The sequence below is a fragment of the Eubalaena glacialis genome, chromosome 1, assembly GCF_028564815.1.
Source record: "Eubalaena glacialis isolate mEubGla1 chromosome 1, mEubGla1.1.hap2.+ XY, whole genome shotgun sequence".
NCBI lineage: Eukaryota > Metazoa > Chordata > Mammalia > Artiodactyla > Balaenidae > Eubalaena > Eubalaena glacialis.
This window is the reverse complement of record NC_083716.1, coordinates 230,969,344-230,991,013: the sequence shown is the minus strand read 5'-3', so window position 1 is coordinate 230,991,013 and position 21,670 is coordinate 230,969,344. Positions and strand designations below refer to the sequence as shown.

At 41.4% G+C, this 21,670-nt stretch overlaps 1 protein-coding gene across 1 annotated transcript in view; it reads left to right on the top strand.

The window, feature by feature from the left end:
- The window catches only part of DNER (delta/notch like EGF repeat containing), a 323,611-nt gene that overhangs the window by 183,511 nt on the left and 118,430 nt on the right, over nucleotides 1-21,670 (top strand). Inside the window, exon 6 of the mRNA XM_061205679.1 lies at nucleotides 11,125-11,278. Within this exon, the coding sequence (XP_061061662.1) occupies nucleotides 11,125-11,278 (154 nt within the window). The remainder of the gene's footprint in view (nucleotides 1-11,124; nucleotides 11,279-21,670) is intronic.

Here is a 21,670-nt window from a genome sequence, read left to right as displayed (position 1 = left end):
GAGGGAAGAAAGAAGAAAGAGAAACCACACACGAGAGAGATGTTCTGGGAGAGGAGTCATTGAATGAGTGTCCCTCAGGTGGAGTTCTTCAGGTTTGTCTCCCCATTTTGGAGTCTAGAGTGTCACATGGTGACAAAGGTCTTGAGAACTCTATGGGTTATCCCCAGAAGAGCAAAAACTGTCACTCAGGAATGATCTATGGATAGACCCAGAGCAATCAGAATGTTTGAACAGTCAGGGCAGGGAGCTGGGGGTTCTCTATAGGGATCAGGTGCTGTACCTTTTACCTGGACCAGGTGCAAGTGCACCTCCTGCCTGGTCTCCACCTCCATTTGAGCACTTCACCTTCCCTGTCTCCAAGATTTGTAAAGGGCCAGTGCAATCTTTTTTTTTTTTAATATAAATTTATTTATTTATTTATTTATTTTTGGCTGTGTTGGGTCTTCGTTTCTGTGCGAGGGCTTTCTCTAGTTGCGGCGAGCGGGGGCCACTCTTCATCGCGGTGCGCAGGCCTCTCACTGTCGCGGCCTCTCTTGTTGTGGAGCACAGGCTCCAGACGCGCAGGCTCAGTAGTTGTGGCTCACGGGCCCAGTTGCTCCACGGCATGTGGGATCCTCCCAGACCAGGGCTCGAACCCGTGTCCCCTGCATCGGCAGGCAGACTCTCAACCACTGCGCCACCAGGGAAGCCCATGGCCAGTGCAATCTTAATGGGAAAAAAGAGATTGAGGGTTTTGATGATCTTACCCAAGCCTAATTTCTAATCTCCACCTATATATCCTGGTCCCTGAATCTAGCTTGTGATTTGATTTGCTGATTTTCATCACCTGACTCAAATAGGAACTGGGAAGAGGGACCAGTCAACCACTTACTCCTCCTGTGTCAATGATACAGTCATTTTATCTGTAAGTGACTGTGCTGAACCCCTTTGTTATTGGATAGGTGTTCTCGAATATCTGTTGTATCATTGTAGATCTTACAACAGTTAAAATTTTAAAGCCAACACATAAATAAAAGAATCTCTGATTATAGCACATCTCCTTTCATTTTCTCCTATTATTACCTGAGGTCCAATAGGAAACAAAGTCATAAATAATGTAAATTTCTTGCCCAAGATCAAAGAGATGGAAGAACGAGGAATAGGATCTCAACAGGCAATGTAGTATTTTTTTCTTACTAAGCTACATGGTCGTCCGTGGTTCACTTTGACCGTAGTTTCTTTTACATAAAGGGGAGATCCTGGAATCAGATTTCCTGGGTTCACATTTTAACTCTTCAATTTATTAGCTGGAAGAACATGGTCCATTTACTCACCCTCTGTGCCTCAGTTTCCCCAAACATAAAATTGGAATAACAGTAACAATGAGGGTAACTGCATCTTGCAAAGCCCTTAGGACAGTGACTTGTGTCTTTATAAGAAGAGGAGATTAGGACACAGACATAAACAGAGGGAAGATCATGTGAAGACACAGAGAACAGAGGGCCATCTATAAGCCAAGGAGAGAGGCCTTCAAAGAAACCAACCTTAGCGACACCTTAATCTTGGATTTCCCAGCCTCCAGAATTGTGAGAAAATAAATTTCTGTTGTTTAAGCCACCCAGCCTGTGGTATTCAATACTTTGTTATGGCACCCCTGGCAACCTAATAGGGAGAACAGGAAAGAAACCCACTAGGCGGTTGTTAGCACCCCAGTGTGGCATGGAATCGCTTGGCGGAGGACAGTGGGGATTTATGGCTTATTTGGGACTGAAACCCAGGTCCATCCGATCTAAGAGCTGAAGAGGCCTTTGGCGGTCAGCCCCTTCGGATTCCCACTCGGTGCGTAAACGCTGCCCTCATCCCCTTTCTCAGAATGTCGTCTGAACTCTGCCCCTCATTCTTTGTAATTTAATTTCTCGCATTTCTCAATATGTTAAGTTGTAAAAATGTCTTTACAATGAGACCAAATCTGCCTCCCTCTGCCTCTGACTAGCGGTGTGAGGTTGAGCAAACTGCTTCAATTCTCCAGTCTGTTTCCTCGTTGGTGAAATAGAAAAATAATACCGATCTTGCAAGACTGTTGGGAGGATTCAGTGAATCCTTACACGGTACTTGGCATATGGCGGGGGCTTCCTTCAGTAAATGATGGTTTTGACCCCTGCCCTGTCCCCACTGGCTTTCCATCTTTGGAAAAAGCTCTCAGTGGTTTATCATCTTAGCTTTACATTTCAAAATATAATTCGTAGTGAGTTTTCCTTCTGAGAGAACTTGAAGAAGATGTTGGGAAGGATCTCTGTTCTTCAAAGAATCCTTCTCATCAGTAATTTATACATCAAAATGTCCATTTTATTAAAGCTTTTCCTTTATCATTTTCTTTTGATGTAGCAAAGGAAATAACTAGAAGGCTAAGTTGATTTTTAAAATAAGAAAGTAGAATGGTATATCATTTACTTGTGGGATCAGGCTAAATTTTTTTTAGGGAAGTTCAATAAAAGATGAGCTTTTAATGACATCCATTTTTTTTAAAAGTCAAATATTACTTTTGTTAGTGGATTAGGATGTTGCAGCAAATAACTACACAGATGTCGGTGAACTGGAGATCGAGGCTGATTACGTGGAAATCTTACGCCTAATTACAGCCACACTCAGAGTGCTGAGAACACGTAAGTTGCAGGGATAAGGTTGGAAACTGCTTGTGAACATCTTCATTCTGCCAATCCATACATCCAATTTTAGGAAGAAAGTCTTTTACAAAATTTCCTGAAAGACATTTACTTTCTTCTCCCTTGAGCAGTCAAGCAAACTACAAAGCCTTTTGGAAGGAAAGAGTATGGCTGTCTCATTCATTATTGTTTCTATCATTTAGAATTTAATGTTTAAGCCAAAGAAACGAGTTCTAGGAATTCATAAATGTCACGTCTTGCATTCAATGTTTAGATGATCTGCATGTTTCTAAGCTTACTTAAAAAAAATAAGCTACTACATTTGAAATTAATGAACCCAAATAGAAGAGCAATAGCATATCTAAGACTAATGGGAAAATAAGATTATGAGCTATAAGCAACGAGAGTATGTTGTTTAAATTAAATGTGAATGATAGAACAGTGAGACCCAGCCAATGGACAAGAATTTTAAGAATGTAATTCATGACGAGTTTTCCTTTGAGATGGCTCACTGTGTTCCCAGCAAGAGGCAACAGTTTGTCTCTGTGGCTGGGCTCCAGGTGTTCTTGTGTGGCCTGGGCTCAGGACAAGGCATTTATAAGGACTTTTACATCATAAATAGAATTCCCAGATAGTCTCTTAAGTTTTATGTTAAAATAATCCTTTCTGTCTCTTGAAATACTAAATCTGGGTTTAGTAAAAGGCTGAATTCTACATGTCTAAGAGAACTTGCTAGACTGATCTTCTGACCCTTTAGTTACAGGCCACCTGTGTTTAATGAAATGAAAATGTGCGCTATGGTCACTGCTTTTTATCAAGGTTTTAGTGTTTGTCAACTATGTAATTTCAGACCTGAATGACCACCTGCTGTGGTCCCTAGAGCTGGAATAATAAGCTCTTAGCTTAGAACGACAAGGATGAGGCTTCTGTGGCCTCCATCTCCACAGATTCAGGGTCAGTGCAGTTGGCATGATGGGACAGCTCAGGTTAGAATCTGACTAATGCTTCATTGTTTCATGAGTTAGACAGGATTCATTGCCTTCCTTCCCTGAAGTCCTCTTAGAGCAATATAATCACTCTGTCAGGGGGCTACAGAAAGCCCTTATTGGGGGGATCATCTTCACAGACAATTGCTCCTCCATTAACTGGGAGCAAAAAGATTCCAGAGCTTTGCAACGTTAGGAAACAGACTCTACTTCTTGACCCTGCCGTGTGTGGACCACTAGTTTAGAGAGGTCTTCTGAATGTTTCCCCGTAGGCTCTGTAAGCAGGAATTCTCTCCCAGCTGTGGCCTGGGCTGGCTGTGCCCTGCTCATGACCCTGGCGTGCTGGGCAAGCTGAGAGGTGGCCACGCCTTCCTTTGGCCTAGGAATGGTTGAGCCTTCTCTTCAAGAAAACTGGACTGTTCAGAGGGAAATATGCCTCAGTTATGTGATTCACACTGTCCACAGGAGAAGACATGTCAGTCCCTTAGGGCAAGCAGAGCTTTTCCTGGCACTTGGATGTGAAATGAATTTCCGGAGTGGGACTTCATGTACGGGGACCCGGTGATGTGCACACAATGTTCTCCACAACATCCCTGCAGTAAATGCAATAGCACATCCCGCAGGGAGGAGCTGGACACAGGATGCCGAAATGTGATTCTAATGTTTCAAAGTTTTATCTTTCCTTTCCTGGGATTTAGCCAGACTCTTAAAATAAAAACAACGAATTTTTTATTATGGGAAATTTCTACATGCATAAAAGTAGAGAGAGTCATTTGGCAAACTACCATGTCTGCATCGCCTAGTTTCAGCAATTATCGACTCATTAGCCAGAGTTTTGACCTTGCAGATGTTCAGACATTTAGCTATGAATCGCCCAGATGTTGTTTGGAATCAGGCTAATCCATGACGGAAGTTGAAGTTGGCTTTGAGGGTCTGTTAGGTAGGAGTGGCTTAAATCATCTCCTTTCCATTTTCAGAGGTTTTGGTTTGGAATTGTCCTCCTATTCCTTATTCCAGCATCCCCTTTAGCATGAAGATGTGGATGAAGAATGTATAAGTGGCTCTGATTCTAATAAATCACAAGATCATCAGAGATAGACAAGGAAGTAAGAGAAGAGGACCTTTACCCTGCACAGATCTCTCATGCAAGTCTACCTTTAAGGAGCGGACTATAAAGTCAGCTTTATTCAGTGAACACTCAAATGCCTATTATGTATGCAGACATCAAGGACCTCCAATTCTGGTGAAGAATCGCCCAAAGTTTCCAAGTCTGTCCATGAGTGATTAGGCACTTTATGTACAAGAGATGCATTCAACCCCCGGAAGGAGGTTTTTACTCTATTTTGACACATTATTTGAATAGATTTGGTATTTTTCTTAAGGCTGAAGGAAATTAGGATCAGTGAACCCAAAGAACAGTCAATGATGCTGATAGGGAAGACAGCCAGACAGCAAGGGAGGAGGTGGAAAAACTACGGAAATCTGGAGCTGGAAATAAAATACTACTGTCATTGGGGGTCATTTTCGAGTAAGGGTGAAGGACAGCCCCACATGGGTCTATGGTACCCATAGATCATCACGGTGATGATATGATGATATGGAGCTGTGAGTGGAAAAGGACTTGGAATTGGATGATATTGTTTTAAGCCTTGACCTTACACTTGCCAACTGGGACACCTTAAACAATTTATCTGACCTCTCTTTCGAGTCTGTTCTCAACTCCTAAAATGGATCTGGGAATACCCACCTGACAGATGTGGTGAAGATTAAAGAGATAATTCAATGTGAGCAAGCTCTATAAACAGTGAGCTTCAGTGTCTAGTTGGCTGAGTTTTTTATGTTCACTGATGTCACTGGGACACCAAAAAGAGATGTGTATTTTCTGTATACTTTGTTTAAGGGAGAAAGTAAACAAGAATTGCTAAATTCTGACTCTGAAAGAGAAAAATAAAGCTTCTCAAAAAGCTTCTCTCTCTGGTCTTCCCTGGTGGCGCAGTGGTTAAGAGTCCTCCTGCCAATGCAAGGGACACGGGTTCAATCCCTGGTCCGGGAAGATCCCACATGCCGTGGAGCAACTAAGCCCACGTGCCACAACTACTGAGCCTGTGCTCTCGAGCCTGCAAGCCACAACTACTGAGCCCGTGTGCCACAACTACTGAAGCCTGCGTGCCTAGAGCCTGGGCTCTGCAACGAGAGAAGCCACCGCAGTGAGAAGCTCGCACACTGCAACGAAGAGTAGCCCTCACTCGCCGCAACTAGAGAAAGCCCACGCACAGCAACGAAGACCCAGCACAGCCAAAAAAACAAAAACAAAAAAAAACCCTTCTGTCTCTGGGATGATTTGTTCATGACAAGTAGGCTTTACTGAGAGGTGAAAATTGCAGAGGATGAGACAGAAAAAGTAAGCTGGGGCCAGATTGCCAATGACCTGTGTGCCATGCTGGGGAATTCAGATTTATTTATTCAAACATTTGACTCTTTATTGTGTAAAGTATTGAAATATAAAAATATGAGAAAATAAGTTAGAGTCAGAGAAAATATAAATTAAAAAGTGATATCCTAGTTGGAAAGAGGAAACAGTCATATAGGTCACAGAGCCCTAGAGTGTTGTTAAAACTGAACTTCTAGTAGACTCTGAGCATATGGCAGCCAAATCAGAAAGGAAAAAAAAAATGAGCAGTCACATAATCTCCATCATTCATGAGGACAAAACATCAGTTCTTATGACTAGTAAAAGTTTTAAATGAGTGAATTTTCTTGGGAAGGAATTTATAAATGAGGTAGAAAATGATGTATGGCATATACGCTCTTGCCAACGTCCTCATGGTAAACGCAATAGTAGATTTTGAAGGGATGTTTCTTATAGGACCCTTCTCTTCCCCTTCCCTACTTAATATTCCCCACAACATTTATCACCGTATTTATTATTAATCATTTCGTTTGTCAGTCACTCCCACTAGAATATAATCTCCATGAGAGAGTCTTGTTCACTTTTGTGTCCCCAGAACAGTGCCTGGCTCTTCATAAGTGCTCAATATATATGGGTGAGTAAGTGAACACAGGTATGACTGAAATTTTTTTAAGTTAGAGCTTTTCAAAGTAAGCTTCCTACCACTGTGTGAGAAAGTTTCATTACTGTACAAATGGAATATTTGACTTCAAGCTATTGAGAAAAACTGAGATTCTGCATTGGTTTTTAAAATTAATCTCTGAGGGTCATTTTTCATTTTACTTGAAAAAATACTTTTACCTATAAATATACGATAATTTTGCAAGGAAGTCCCTCTCTGTAACTTAGCTCTGCTACTGATTTTAACTAAGTCCATTTTGTCTCTTACGCCAGTTAACTCAGTTGGACATAGGTTACTGCTATCATAGTCAGTGAGTTAAATTCAAGGTTGATAGAATAGTTTATACATCAGTGATCAAACACAGTTTTTTTTGTTTTTACAATAAATACGCTAAAAACATAGTTTCCTAATAAGTATTTATGGCCCCTTACAAGTCAAAGTCTTGAAGCTATTTAAAAATCCTTTTAATATTATAGGAAAGCTCTTCATTCTTAGAAAGTAGACTTTGGAAGAAATCTAACTTTATGGACAGTGTGACACATATTACGCAAAGATTTAACTAAAATTTTATGGTCAGGAGTATGTAAACATTTGTTAATCTTCTTCCTCATCCATCAGTCAAAGTTTTAGAATCAATTCAGTGCTTTTGCTTGGTCAAAAGCAATTGTTTCAACAATTTCTTAAGGTTTCTTTCAAGCTTCCTGCTTAAAACAAAATGCGCGGCTTTCGTTTTATCTTTCAATTCGTTCAACTACACTTCAATTTAAAAAAAAGTATATATATATATAAAAATTCAATCAATGCTAACTGAAAGACATTTGATTTGGGGCATTTAATAATTTATTTTCACAAGCAACATATTTTCCATGGAACTTGCCAGATGAATTATATGCAAAATGTATCCCCCAAATGACCAGAGAAATTTATCTGAAAAATGGAATGACTGGATACAAACCAAGTAATTTTTAGTGGACAGCTGCCAAAAATAGTCACATGGAGTAATTTATTATGATGCTGAGGCCCGGTTTGGAATTGTGCCTGCTGGGTATGCACAGCTTTTACATTCAAAGGCGGTCACAACTCTGCAGATGCACAAGGGGCTCCAGACAGCCTCTTGCAAATATCAATGTTGTGCACCGTTGGCCATTTGAGCAAGGACAAGATTTTCCTTAGAAGAGAGATCTATTTTTTAATTTTTTTAAATTTATTTTTATTTTTTCATTGAAGTATAGTTGAGTTACAATGTTGTGTTAGTTCTGGTGTACAGCAGTGATTCAGTTATACATATATGTATATGCATATTCTTTTTCGTATTCTTTTCCATTATGGTTTATTATAAGACATTAAATATACTTCCCTGTGCTATACAGTAGGCCCTTGTTTATATATAGTAGTTTGTATCTGCTAATCTCAAACTCCTAATTTATCCCTTCCCCACCCCCTTTTCCCTTTGGTGGCCATAAGTTTGTTTTCTATGTCTGTGAGTCTGTTTCTGTTTGGTAAATAAGTTTGCATGTATCATATTTTAGATTCCACATATAAGTGATATCATATGGTAGTTGTCTTTATTTTTCTGACTTACTTCACTCAGGATGACAATCTCTAGGTCCATCCATGTTGCTGCAATGACATTATTTTGTTCTTTTTTATGGCTGAATAATATTCCATTGTATATATGTACCACATCTTCTTTATTCATCTGTTGATGGACATTTAAGTTGCTTCCATGTCTTGGCTATTGTAAATAGTGCTGCCCTGAACATTGGGGTGCATGTATCTTTTCAAATTAGAGTTTTCTACAGATATATGCCCAGGAATGGGATTGCTGGATCATATGGCAACTCTATTTTTAGTTTTTTGAGGAACCTCCATACTGTTTTCCATAGTGGCTGCACCAATGTACATTCCCACCAACAGTGTAGGAGGGTTCCCTTTTCTGCACATCCTCTCCAGCATTTGTTATTTGTAGACTTTTTAATGATGGCCATTCTGACCAGAGTGATATAATGCCTCACTGTAATTTTGATTTGCATTTCTCTAATAACTAGCGATGTTGAACATCTTCTCATTTGCCTATTGGCCATCTGTATATCTTCTTTGGAGAAGCGTCTATTTAGGTAGAAGACAGAAAAGGAGTTTGCTAATTACAAGGCTGCCTTTCTAATAGTCCTTAATGAGCTTTTCCCAGCTTTCAACTACAAAGTCTATACAAACACACAAAAGGGGAAAAAACTCACAGCATCAAGAAAAAAACAGATAAGAAGTCAACTATTGCTAGAATGCAGAGGGAACTTCCATTTGCCACAAGGAGGTATGAGATGATAGAAATAAAAGGCAGAAAATTTACCTCTGACTTAAGTAGAAAAAGCCATTGCTTTTATTCCAGTTGTTCTAGTTTCTAAGATATAATTGAAGAGTGTGTCCTTAAACTAAAGAGGACTTGATTGTGCAGTTTATAAGGATGTGTCATATTCCCTTAACAACAACAACTTCAACTAACAAAAGAAAGACACCTACATAAAATCTGGCTGTTTTGGTTCAGCTAAATGTCATGTTTGACTGTCTGGCTTCTTGGTTGGTTGCTGAGGTCAGAGTTCCATCCACTCCTGGTTTAGTTGCTTGTGACAAGGGGCATCCTCTTATGGTGTAAACTATGATCTCACCATGCAAGGGACAGTTTTTCTTAGAAAAGGAGTCTGTGGGTTAGGGCAAGTTAGATGGAAGCCATAGAAATATAACTACAAATAGAATGCAGCCATAAAACAATTTTACCTAATGACCTCTGTGGATTTTCCTTCCAGGAATGTAAGGAGTCAGTAGTAGGGAATTTAAACATTCAATTCACATACTGATAGGTTAGAGATAAAAAAGATAATTTTTAAAAATAGAAGCTAAAATGGCATTTGATAAAATTTGATCATCGTTCCAAGCATTCTACTTAGTGATAAATTCTACAAACCTCCCTTTGAAATCAAAATTATTCTGGATGTGCCACCAATGTAACCATGAGGACTAGAGAAGAGAAGGTGACATTAATGATTTGCAATTGATGTTCCCTTTTTTTGGGGGGGGGGGCTTGTTTTATCTGGAAAACTCAAGAGAATCAACTAAAACCTCTGACCTGTAAAGAGAGCTCAGGGTGATGACAGGTAACATAACGTTAGCACTTTACATGTCAGTAATAATCGCTAGCAAGTATGATGGGTATTACAAGAAAGGGGTGAGGAAAGGATCTCATTAGCAATAGCTACAAAGAAATCTAAATATTCAGGAGTAAATTAATCAAGAAATGGACAAGAAGTATAAAACTTGATCAAGAGACAAAAAAAAGTTAAAGAGAAGAAGACAACCCTTTTGTTTTTTAAGAGAAAAGATGTTGTGTAGTGCTTGGTGGGGGTGGGTGGGTACGGGGTGGGATCCTGAGTTAACAATACCTGGAGGAGCCCAGAGAGTCTCTGTAAGATCAAGGGCAGGAGGCTGGGTCCCCCACCCCCTCCAGAGGGAGGGAGGTAGGCAGGGCTGGGAGAGGCTGTGGGCGGGGCTTTGAAACACCTGCCTGATGTGTGGGGCTTGGGGAGAGCTGGGAAAGGTGCTTTGGTCTGTTTTGTTTTTATTTTTTTTATGCAGTAAGTTTTATTTATGCCATTCTCCTTTGCTTCCTCCTCTCCATTCTTCATGAGACTCTGCAGTCACATCTACACAAGGCTTTGGAGCCAAATCTGCGTTTTTTTTAGATGCATCACCACCCTCAGGCCAGCATTAGGAAGAGAGCAGGAAGGCTCAGTTTTATTTGGATTTTACAACTGCCTCAGAAATGAAGCTTCCAGTCAAATGCAGTTCTCTGGGTCTGAGTTATGGTCTTTTACTAGTATAACAAACCAAACAAAATGGTCCTTTTTACTTTTCCCTTACACTCAGGTCATCTGCGTGGCTGCACATTGAGCCTCATTTACAGAGTGGTTTGGTAAATTCTCTCAGTGATCTGGAAGGGTGGGCCCCGTGCCACATTTCATGATGCTTTTGTCGCAAGCACTATCTATGCTGAAGGATTTCACTTGGAGTGACATCTAATTTAATGACTGTAGCTCAATATATCTGCTCTAGCATAATTCTCATTTCCATGTTAGGTCAGCGAAACTTTATTTTTTGCTTAAAATAATTATTCTTTCCATTTATGGTTTAGGAAGGTTGAAAACCATTGAGATACATATCAATAAAAAACATGTTTGAAATTAAACTGTAAAGAAATAGACTATTTTTTTTAAAGCTATGATTTTAATCAGATCATGATATAAGTGATACGATTAAAATACTTAGTGTTGGTATAATTATAAAAATAAGTGGTACGTTTGAACTTTGAGTTTCACAGTCAACGCACACATTTTAGGGGACTCAGGTAACATACACCGTATGTTTGTGTTTTAGGCAACTTTTTCTTGTAACTGTGATGATCAGTACACGGGTACTTTCTGTGAAGAATTTGACGCCTGCCAGAGGAAACCCTGCCAGAACAATGCGAGCTGTGTTGATGCGACTGAAAAGCAAGATGGGGGCAACTTCACCTGTGTTTGCCTTGCTGGTAAGGTTTCCATAGTTAATAGTTACTATGTGTCTCTCTGTAGAATAGACACTTATTAATTAAGGATGGTTACGCATACATTGTTGGACAGGTGACTTTAAGGTCTCATTTGGTTCCATCAGCCCGTGCTGATGGGAATGGAGGAAGGACGTTCCTGTGGGGATAAACATCACGTTCGTTGGCTGGCTTTCTGACATTAGGATGCTTCTGTCTTAGCATTCCACCATTTTTGTTCTGGAGTAACGATATTCCTGGTCAAATAGAGGCCTGGATGTTTCAAAGACAATTCTGCGAATATGTACTGAGTGTGGGCTGGCGCTGTGCTGAGTGATTATGCTAAGTAACTTAAGAAGAATTTAGGCTAAACTATGCAGGCTGTTAGGTAATGCCACCCAATCCTCTCATTTGTGTTCATTTCCTTGTGTTCATGTATGTTCATTAGTCCAAGTTCGTGGAACACCATCCTGCACAATGGGACAAGTCTTTAATATTCCTTGGTTAGTATGGGGGATTCATTGATCTTACATGAGACTTTCAGATCCTCGGAGCACAAAGGGTGACTCTTAGGAGAGGGCAGTGGACAACAGACTTCTATTCTCTGGCAATCATCGTATTGACTTACTGCTCAGCCAACTCGGTTATAAACCCTCAAGGAGCAGGAATGGCATTTAATTGGTGAACATTTTTATACAGCTGTTTTGATGCAGCTTAAAAGCAAACACCAAATTACTCCTTTTTTATCATCAACGTGGAAAACTGACATCATCTTTCTTTTTCCATCTCATCCTGTTGCCAACATCTGCCACTGGGCAGGGATTCAGGGTGATGTCAGAGCTGGGGATGGAGAGAGGGATGGAGTGAAGTGGGAGTTGGGGTGATTAAGTGCTCATTGTAAGAAGCAAGGCCCATCCATGCAGAAATTCATAAACAAAAAAGTGAAAGTCCTTCACTCATCTATCCCAGCCCAAACTTTATAATAAGTGTAGGTTAATAGTTTGGTATATGTTTTCTAGACCAGTGTGTGTGTGTGTGTGTGTGTGTGTGTGTGTGTGTATTTCCCTTGCAGATGAGATGATTAAGTATTTTTCTATATATTTTAAAAAAGTGATTATAGTATACGTACAACTCTACAACTTACTGTTTTCAGTGTATATTTACCAGTAGATCATAAATATCCTTCTGTGTCAGTATATATGGGGCTACCTTATTCATTTTAACAATTTCGTAGCACATCTCCTAAATTTGTATCTCCAGGTGAGACTACTGCCTACTTGCCATCTCCATTCAGATGTTCCAGGCCACCTTAAGCTCAGTCATTCCAAAACTGAGCTCATCACATCCCCAGCTCCACACAGCTCAGCTTCTGGTGTTCCATCTATTTCTACAAGCCAGACATCTACAAGTCACCCTAAGTGCCCCCCACCCTCTGTCCTTTCTGCCTCCACGTGTTCTCCATCTTGCCACCTAAAGACTTCACAAATCCACCCCCCTTCTCTGCAGCCCCACTGCCATTGCTCCCAGGCTAGCTGCCTTTGCCCCTTGTCTGTGTAACTGAGATAACCTCTCACTCTTTCTCTGTCTCCTCTTGACTGTGCTGTGCCCTGGAACCAGAGTGATCACGCCAAAGTGAGCCCTGGCTTTCGTTATGTCAGTGCCCCCAGACTGTCCATCCTCCTGGGTGATTATTTTCCAGTGCAGATCTGATGTAGTTGCTTTCCCACTTAATCCCCTTCTTCCCATCGCTCTTGGGATGAAGACCAGAATCCTCAGCCTCATTCTCCTCCGTGATCGGTCGCTCACCCGCCTTTCCAGCCCCATCTCACCCCACTGCTCATCTTGCTCTGGGACCAGCTACCTTGGCCTTTCATCTCCCTGCCTGCTTGAGCTGCTGCAGGACCACCTCCCTGTCTCTGTGCCTGGACAGCTCTCCCTGCTGCCTCCCTTTTGCCTGGTTTCTATTTTGGACCTTGTTAAATGCCCCTTTTCCTTGGGAAGTCTCAGCTGAATGCTTCAGTCTAGGTCTCCTTCCCTTTTCCTCTTTTATAGCTGGGCGTTCCTTTCCTTCACAGCCCTCATCTGTTTGCAGTGGACGTGTACACGTGTGATTCTTCGATTCCTGCCTGTTTTCCACCCCCCCCCGAGTCAACCCTGTGAGAGCAGGACCTGAATCAGTTCCGTTCAACATTGTGTCCCACCATGTCTGACGAATCCGGGACGCTCAGACAATGTGTTGATGAGATGAATTAATGAAAGAGTATGAACGTGGCCTGATGTTTTAAACCACTCCTGTATTGATGGGTCTTTAAGAGAGTTTCAATTTTATTTCTCTTTTATAAGTGATGCTAGGACGAATAAAGATCCTTCTATAAATAGTCTCAATCAGGGCTGGTAGGTGGAGCTTGTCACTGTTTGGACTGAAATGATTTGTTTGATATTTTATCCAGGTCTGTTCTCAGAGGAGACTTCTCTATTTTTAAAGGAACTCAGGTGCACAGAATTGGAATGACCATAATGCTTGGTTCGTGATACTCTCTCATCTTGTCCGTAGCGTGCTTTTATATATTTACTTAGCTATTTTAAATTGTTTATTTATTTATTTATTTATTTTACTTTTGACTGTGTTGGGTCTTCGTTTCTATGCGAGGGCTTTCTCCAGTTGCGGCAAGCGGGGGCCACTGTTCATCGCGGTGCGCGGGCCTCTCACTATCGCGGCCTCTCTTGTTGCGGAGCACAGGCTCCAGAGGCGCAGGCTCAGCAATTGTGGCTCACGGGCCTAGCTGCTCCGCGGCATGTGGGATCTCCCCAGACCAGGGCTCGAACCCGTGTCCCCTGCATTGGCAGGCAGACTCTCAACCACTGCGCCACCAGGGAAGCCCCCATACTTAGCTATTTTAATATGCAGTAATCACCGGTGGAGCCACCACCAAAACCAGAAGTTCAGCCTGATGACTAACCATATAGTCTCCTCCTCAGCCCATCCCTCGGTCTCCCTTCCCATCCAGAGCTAACAGTCACCCTGAATCTTGAGTTGATCCGTCCTTTGTTTTCCTCTTTATATGATCTTAGCATTTACATGTTCTTTACAGAAGATTTTATCTTTGTTTGAACTGTGCTCAAATTTATAAAAACAGTATCATGCATGAATCATGTTATGTTATCATGCGTGTAATTGTCTGGTGCTTACTTTCTTCACTTGATCCCGTCTTGCTGAGATGCATCTACATGGTTGGATTTGGATTGCTATATAAAATTTCATTACTCTCTTCTCCTGTGGACAGGCACAGATAAGCACATTCTTGTATGCCTTCCATTGTTTATGTGCTAGGGGTTGCTTTAGGTCGTACCTAGGATTGGAATTGCTGGAACAGAACATATATGACTGATCAATTATAGTCGGTCTTGCCAAACTGTTTTCCACGGTGGTTGCACCAATATATACTCTCACATGAAATGCATAAGCGATCTTATGGATTCAGATTTTCTTCAGTATTTTGTAGTATCAGAAGTTTTAATTTTTGCTAACTGATTGGGTGTAGAAAAGGTACCTCATTGTGGTCTCTGTATTTTGTGGTTCACTAATGATGCTGGGCTCTTCTTCCTATGGTCATTGTTTTCCTATCTCTTGTCCAAATTTGTGTGTGTGTGTACTCTTCTCATTGGTTTGCAAGAGTTCTCTGTTTCTTTTTTGTTCTAATCATTTGTCATTGTCAACTGTATGAATTGAAGATATTTTCACCAAGTGTGTAATTTGTCTTTTCACTTTGAGGGATCTTTTTTTTTTTTTTTAAATTGGAGTATAGTTGATTTACAATGTTGTGTTACTTTCAGGTGTATAGCACAGTGATTCAGATATATATTCTTTTTCAGATTCTTTTCCCTTATAGGTTATTATAAAATATTGAGTAGAGTTCCCTGTGCTCTACAGTAGGTCCTTGCTGGTTATCTATTTTATATATAGGAATGTGTATATATTAATCCCCAAACTTTGAGGGATCTTTTGATGAATGGGCATTCTAATTATATTTTGCAAACTTTGCTTTTCTAGTTACTACATTTTATGTCCTCTTTAAGAAAATATTTTCCTTCCTAAAGATCTAAAGGATATTCAAGTGTATTTTCTACCAGGCATTTAAAAGTGTTGATTTTCAGCCAAGTATTTAATTAATATGAATTTGATTTTTGTATATATGGTTTGAAATTGGGATATTTTATCTTTTACTATAACTTTATTTCTCTTCTTCAAAAATACTCCATTTCTATAAATACATAGTATATGAAACCTTTACACTGTGCCCCCTTCTCTAGAAAGCTGCTGATAGAATTTGGAATGATTGGATACTTTATACATTTTTAGCTGTGCTTATTCTCATTTTAGGCATTTCTGCACTGTCAGTGTTTAACCATTGATTTGAAATTTCCAGAAGCGCTGTAAATTATTTTTTGCTTATTAGTGGGGAGAAGAATTTCACCTCTATCATCTAAGATGATTTAATATCTTCCACGTGGATAGCACATCATGGCTTTTTCTGGGTGTTTCCAGGTGGCACATATAGACATACAGCATTCTCCTTGGTTCTTCTAATAACAACAATAACAACAAAAATAGTACTTTGACTTTCAATTAGCTTCAGGAACAGAGAGTTGCGCTCTAAGAATTGGATTTTGATAATTAGACTCAGGGACAGTTTGGTGATTTCCAGTAAATTCATTAGAATTGTGCTGGAAGCTGAGATACGGCAAACAGATCTTGATTTACAAAGTGATCATCTTTTATTTCTTCTATTAAAACAACAAAACTATTTTATAACACCACATTTGTAAGTTGTTATTGTTTTAATAAATGACTTTCTAACAGTTGTTCTTCAATTTCCTGAATATTACAGGTTTAAATCTATCCAGTTTTCATGAAATAACATACAGTTTTATTTTAGAGATACATACCTTTGTACACTGGTCACAGTTTAAACAACTTTACATAATCTCCACTGACATTTACATCACGCTGTTTTCTGGTTCTTGAATGGCCTAGAGTTTGCATACAGTTGTCCACCTGTGAGAAAACCCTAGCACATAAAAGAAATTCTTTCTTGTTTAATAGAAATGTAAAGCAGCTAGAGAACCACAGCAGCTATTTAAAATCTTTTCTGCTCTCCTTGAATCTGTAGCTCTGTCTTCATCTCTCTCACCTTCTACTTTATCCAAAGGTGGCCTCACATCGACTGGGGTCTCTCAGCCATCCTGTTTCTGACTCCCAGTAGCAACTTCGCTGGCCTTTCCTGGAACTGGGGCTGTGGGATTCCCTCCCCCATAGCCTCCATTTTTCCTCATGTTCTAGAACATCCCAAGCAGAGGTAGAAGAGATCTAGGAAATCTGGTACCTAACTGTCTCTTTGCTCAGCTACCTCCTGACTTGTTCCTGCAGTTCTCTTAGGCTGGTTTCTACTTTATCAGTTCCCACGTCCTGTGGGAACAGCCCTTCTTTCCCCTTTTAGCATCTAGCTCTATCTCTCCATCTGCTTTTTTTTTCTTCTTAACATTTTTTTTCTGTGGCCGCACCCCACAGCATGTGGGATCTTAGTTCCCAGACCAGGGATCAAACCCGCACCCCCTGCAGTGGAAGCCCGGGGTCCTAAACCACTGCACCGCCAGGGAAGTCCCTCTCCACCTGCTTTTTACTGTAGTACACACACACGTGCACACAAACACACAGACGCGTGCACACGCTAATAGCTAGTGTTTATTCAGTGTAACCACGTGCCAGCGCTGTGCTAAGTGCTTTCCAAGGCTGCTCTTTAGAACAAGCTCCTAGTTAAACACTCTTAATTATACCATTTTTGTAGATGAGAAATCTGAGGCACAGGGGATTTTGTAACTTGGCCAAGAATATTAGAGGGACACTCGACTGTAGTCATACACCAATCCCCAAATCTCAGTGGCTTCCAAGCAAAGGTTAAATTTCTGCTGTGTCATAGTTGGATGAAGGCGCTTGGCCTCCAGGTGGTAACTCAGGGATGTGGAGGGTCTTGTGTGATGCTCTGAGATCAGTGCCTGGACGTGTCATTATGTCACTTCCACCACGTGCCGTTTGCCCGAATTTGGTCCCTTGGTCCCTAGAGGTTTTGCCTGGGAAGAGGAGTCAGCGTGGCAAGCATTCTCATGGTCTCCGCCGTGCCGGGTGCACATGCCCATAACTGTTGGGGCTGAGGTTTGAACCCATGTCCTCTGCTGGGCTCCCAAGCCCATGTTCTTGATCATTTTATTACACTCTTTTCCTGTGTGTGTAGCCGCACTGCGAGCTGAGGACCCTCCTGGTACAAACATGTGATTCAGGACCATGTCATGCTTTCAACTTTCTCATATCAAACAGGACTCTTCTTAAGAGGAGAAATATTAGGCCATTTTGCCCCAAAGTGGGGACTGGATGCTTGAAAAGAGGCGTTTTCTATTTAGCTTAGTTTTGAATGTCCTTGAAAAGCTTATGTTTCCATAGGAAAACTACCTTTCCTTTGTGAGAAAGACTGTTTCCAGGTTAATTAACATCAATTAATTGACCTCTGAAGCTCCAGATATGTGCATAAGAACTCTCTAGCAGTGGGAAGTGTGCTTCCTGTTGAAAATTTATCACTGTGCTTTCATGTTTGCGAGTCTGATCGTGAGACATGATCTTGTTTGATGAATGAATGAATTCAAGCCAGGTTCTTGTCACCAGAGAACAAAACTTCCACAGGTCTTCACAGAGACGTTGTCCTGATGCAACACTCATTTCTCCTGGGAAGAGAACGTTTCTTGGTAAGGAAAAATATTATTTTCAGCAAAGAAACTTCTGCTCCAGATTTGCTAATATGTTGATGTTTTGCTTTAATTTCTGCGTCAAATGCCAGTACAAAGGGGATTTTTGAGTCATCGGTGATCCAGAAATGTATGAACAGGGTGTGTTGGATGTTGAGTGAATTAAGTAATAAACTCTCTGCTGTAGTTTCCATTTTGATTTTTATTACAATTTCTTGGAAGCAGGAGGTGATTTTTTTTTTAATAGTAAAACATTGATGTGTCATATACATGTGTTGTACCATATAAGATGAATTATAGATTATGGTCAATCCAATTTCTGTTTTGGGAGGAAATTTTTATCAAGGGTGATTGATAGTTTTCTTGAAATTTTTGGCAATACTTTCAAAAAGAAGGGGGTTGTCAATATCACCAAATACTGCTGGAGAATCTAAGAGGAGGTATTGACTTTGGCAACAGGTTTGTCCAAACCATTGGTGGCCTCCTGTTTACACTGATGTGATAAGGGTGCCTCAAAAACTTTGAGGTCTCCCTAAAAGACTTCATACGGGGACAGAAGCAAGGGAGGGTGGCTGGGAGTTACCAGACACACTGAAGGGCAACACCATATGTGGAGATAGTCATAGCCGCTCGGTTTTCACGTGGCCTAGAAGCTTCCCAAGCGACACTGGTTGTCAGTGACCAGGTGACCGGATACGGATGGGCAGGATGTGAGAATCAGTGAGTGGCAAATACAGACTGCTCTAAAGGTAACGTTAGTGGCACAGTTAGTGTGCAGAACAGAATTAGAAAGGTCTCTTTTATTTTATTTTTTAAAATTATAACATACAATTTAATAGCACAGGCTCTGGAGTCAGAATGCCCTGATCACAAGGATAAATCTCACACAATTAGAACTCAAATGTGGGCTATTTCCCATCACCCCACTATCATACTGTCCGGTTCAGAATGAACTTCCTGGAGACTCTGCTTGCTGCCTGAGGTTACATGAGCCCCAAGTGCCAGAGTCAGAAGACCTGGTCCCGTCTAGACCACTACCCGTCCCACTTGACCACAGCCTCTGGAGCCAGCAGTCTCAATCCTGCTTCCATCCTTACCGTTTTCTAGCTGGGCTCCTTAGGCAAGTTACACAACCTCTCTGGGCCTGCTTCTTTGACTTTGCAGGGACTTGGCAACAGCCCTCGTCACGGCTGGTTATGAGTATTAAATGAGAAAACAAGCTCCAATTCTGTTGGCACATGTCTCCAGTACTTAGCCATGGCACATAGTAGGTGCTCAGTAAAGATTTGTTGAATAAATGAATGAATAGAATAAGATGAAATTCTATCCGAGGCATCCAGATGTATATCGAGGACAGGATTCCCTTAACTCTCCTCTCTGCCTTCTCTCCCCAGGCTTCTCCCTGTAGCACACGTATTTTTTTCCCCTCCCACATCAGATTGGGGCTGGCATGAGGGAGGCACTGCTGTGTTACATGACTCTTTATTTCTCCATCCCCTGTCAGTGCCACGCCTTGTGCTTTGCTCACAGTAGACCTGGAATTTAACTTCTTTAATCAGGATTTATTTTATAAAAGCCTTCTAATTTCAGGAGTGTAATTTTTCCTCCAAGGAGCTATTACTTTTTCTGAAAAGAATAGCTGTGATGCATGTTCAGAACCACCACTGCCAAAATATTATGTACCATACGAAGCACTTCTCAGCTTCAGAGCACTTCATTGTTCCAACTAATTGTTGATTTCAGCCTATTTTAAAACTCATCATTTCCGAGGTGAGGGGAGTGCAGCGTGTGTTCCCATCCCAGCTTTACTCTTTTAAACACTGAGTGTGGCTCAAATCAGCATCATGGTGCCTTTGAGCGTGAGTTAGAAATGGGTCAGCTCCTCCTGGAGGTGAATCCCGAGTAGAATTTGCTGAGTCCCTACACCCAGTCTCACTCAGCTCCAGGGGTGAGTCCATTGGCAGATGAGTGCAGGTTTGAAGAAGTGGGTTGGTTCAGTTTCAGAATGGAAGGAACCTCGGAACTGCCTGTACGTGAAGTGGGGGGGGCGGTAATGATGACTCCATGAGGGTGGACGATGTGACCAAGGTCTATAAGCTCACGGGGGAAGTCAGGCTTCTTCACTCTGTGTCCATCTTTGGGTCAAAGTGTGTTTACTGCAACATTCTCATGGTCTGTGAATTTTCCACTAGTTATGAGTAGAGCGGGAGGTATGGGCGTCTCTGATGGGCTATGACTCATGGACCGTGATGCAGAGAGAGTGCCAGTTGAGTCCAGGGGACAAAACATAACTGTAGTGTGGCCAGCCTTGGATCCAGTCTCTTCTACTTACTAACTGTGCGACCTTGAATTGCCCTCCGCACCTCTCTTGGGTTTCCTCATCTTTAAAATAAGGGCTTGTTGTGAGGATCACTCATTCATTCAACAGTCATTTGTCAAGTGTCCACTATGTGCTAGGTATCTTCTAAGTGCTAAGAACCCCACTGTGAAATAGAAAGACCCTGTGTTCATAGAGGTGGTGTGTTAGTGAGGAGATGAGTCAACAATATGCACGCGTGTGTTCTTTGGTGTGTGTGTGTGTGTGGTCAAGGGAACGCATCATGGTGATAGATGCTAGGAAGAGAAATAAAGTACAGGAAAGAGATAAAGAACTGGGCTTATGATTGTAGACAGGGGGATTAGGAGAGGCCTATCTGAAGGGGAAATGCTTGTGTAGAGACCTGACTAAAATGAATAAAATGAGCTTGTGTACAGTGTGAATGGCAGAGGGAATAGCACATGCAGAGGTCCTGAGGCATGAATATGCCAGGAGTGTGTGAAGGGCACAGAGCCTAAGAGAACCAGTGATGAGGCTTGGCTGGGACCAGACCATGCGGGGGGGACAGGGATTTTAGCCCGAGAGTGACAGGAAGCCATCGGAGGGTGTGAACTGGGGTGGGCCATCTGATGTTCCTCTCGAAGGAGAATACACATAGGGAAGGAAAATTGGGAAACCAGTCAGGAGGCCATTTACTCTCCGGGCAAGAGCGAGTGCCGGCTTGAGCACCATGGTACTGGAAGTGGTGAGTTTGGATTCAGGGTGTATTTGAAGGGATTGCTGATGACACTTCTGGTGGATTGAATGTGAGGTGGGAGTGGGAGTGGGTAGTTGTGGATGATGCCAAAGCTTTTTTTAAAACAGCAGTTTTATTGAGATATAATCCACATACCATCGAAATGTACAAGTCCATGGTTTTTAAAATATATTCACAGAGTTGTGTTAACTGTCACCACGGTCAATTTTAGAGCATGTTCATCACCCAACAGCAGCCCTTTCCCCTTTAGCTGGCACTCTGAACCTGCCACCCACACACACACTGCAGCCTAGGTAACCACTGACCTACTTTCTGTCTCTATAGATTTGCCTATGCTGGACATTTCACATAAGTTGAAAAATATGATATGTGGCCTTTTGTGACTGGCTTCTTTCCCTCAGCATCATGTTTTCAGGGCTCATCCATGTTGAGCATGTGTCAGTATTTCACTCCTTTTTACGCCCGAATAATATTCCATTGCATGGAGACACCACATTTTGTTTATCCTTCATCCATTGACAGAATGTGG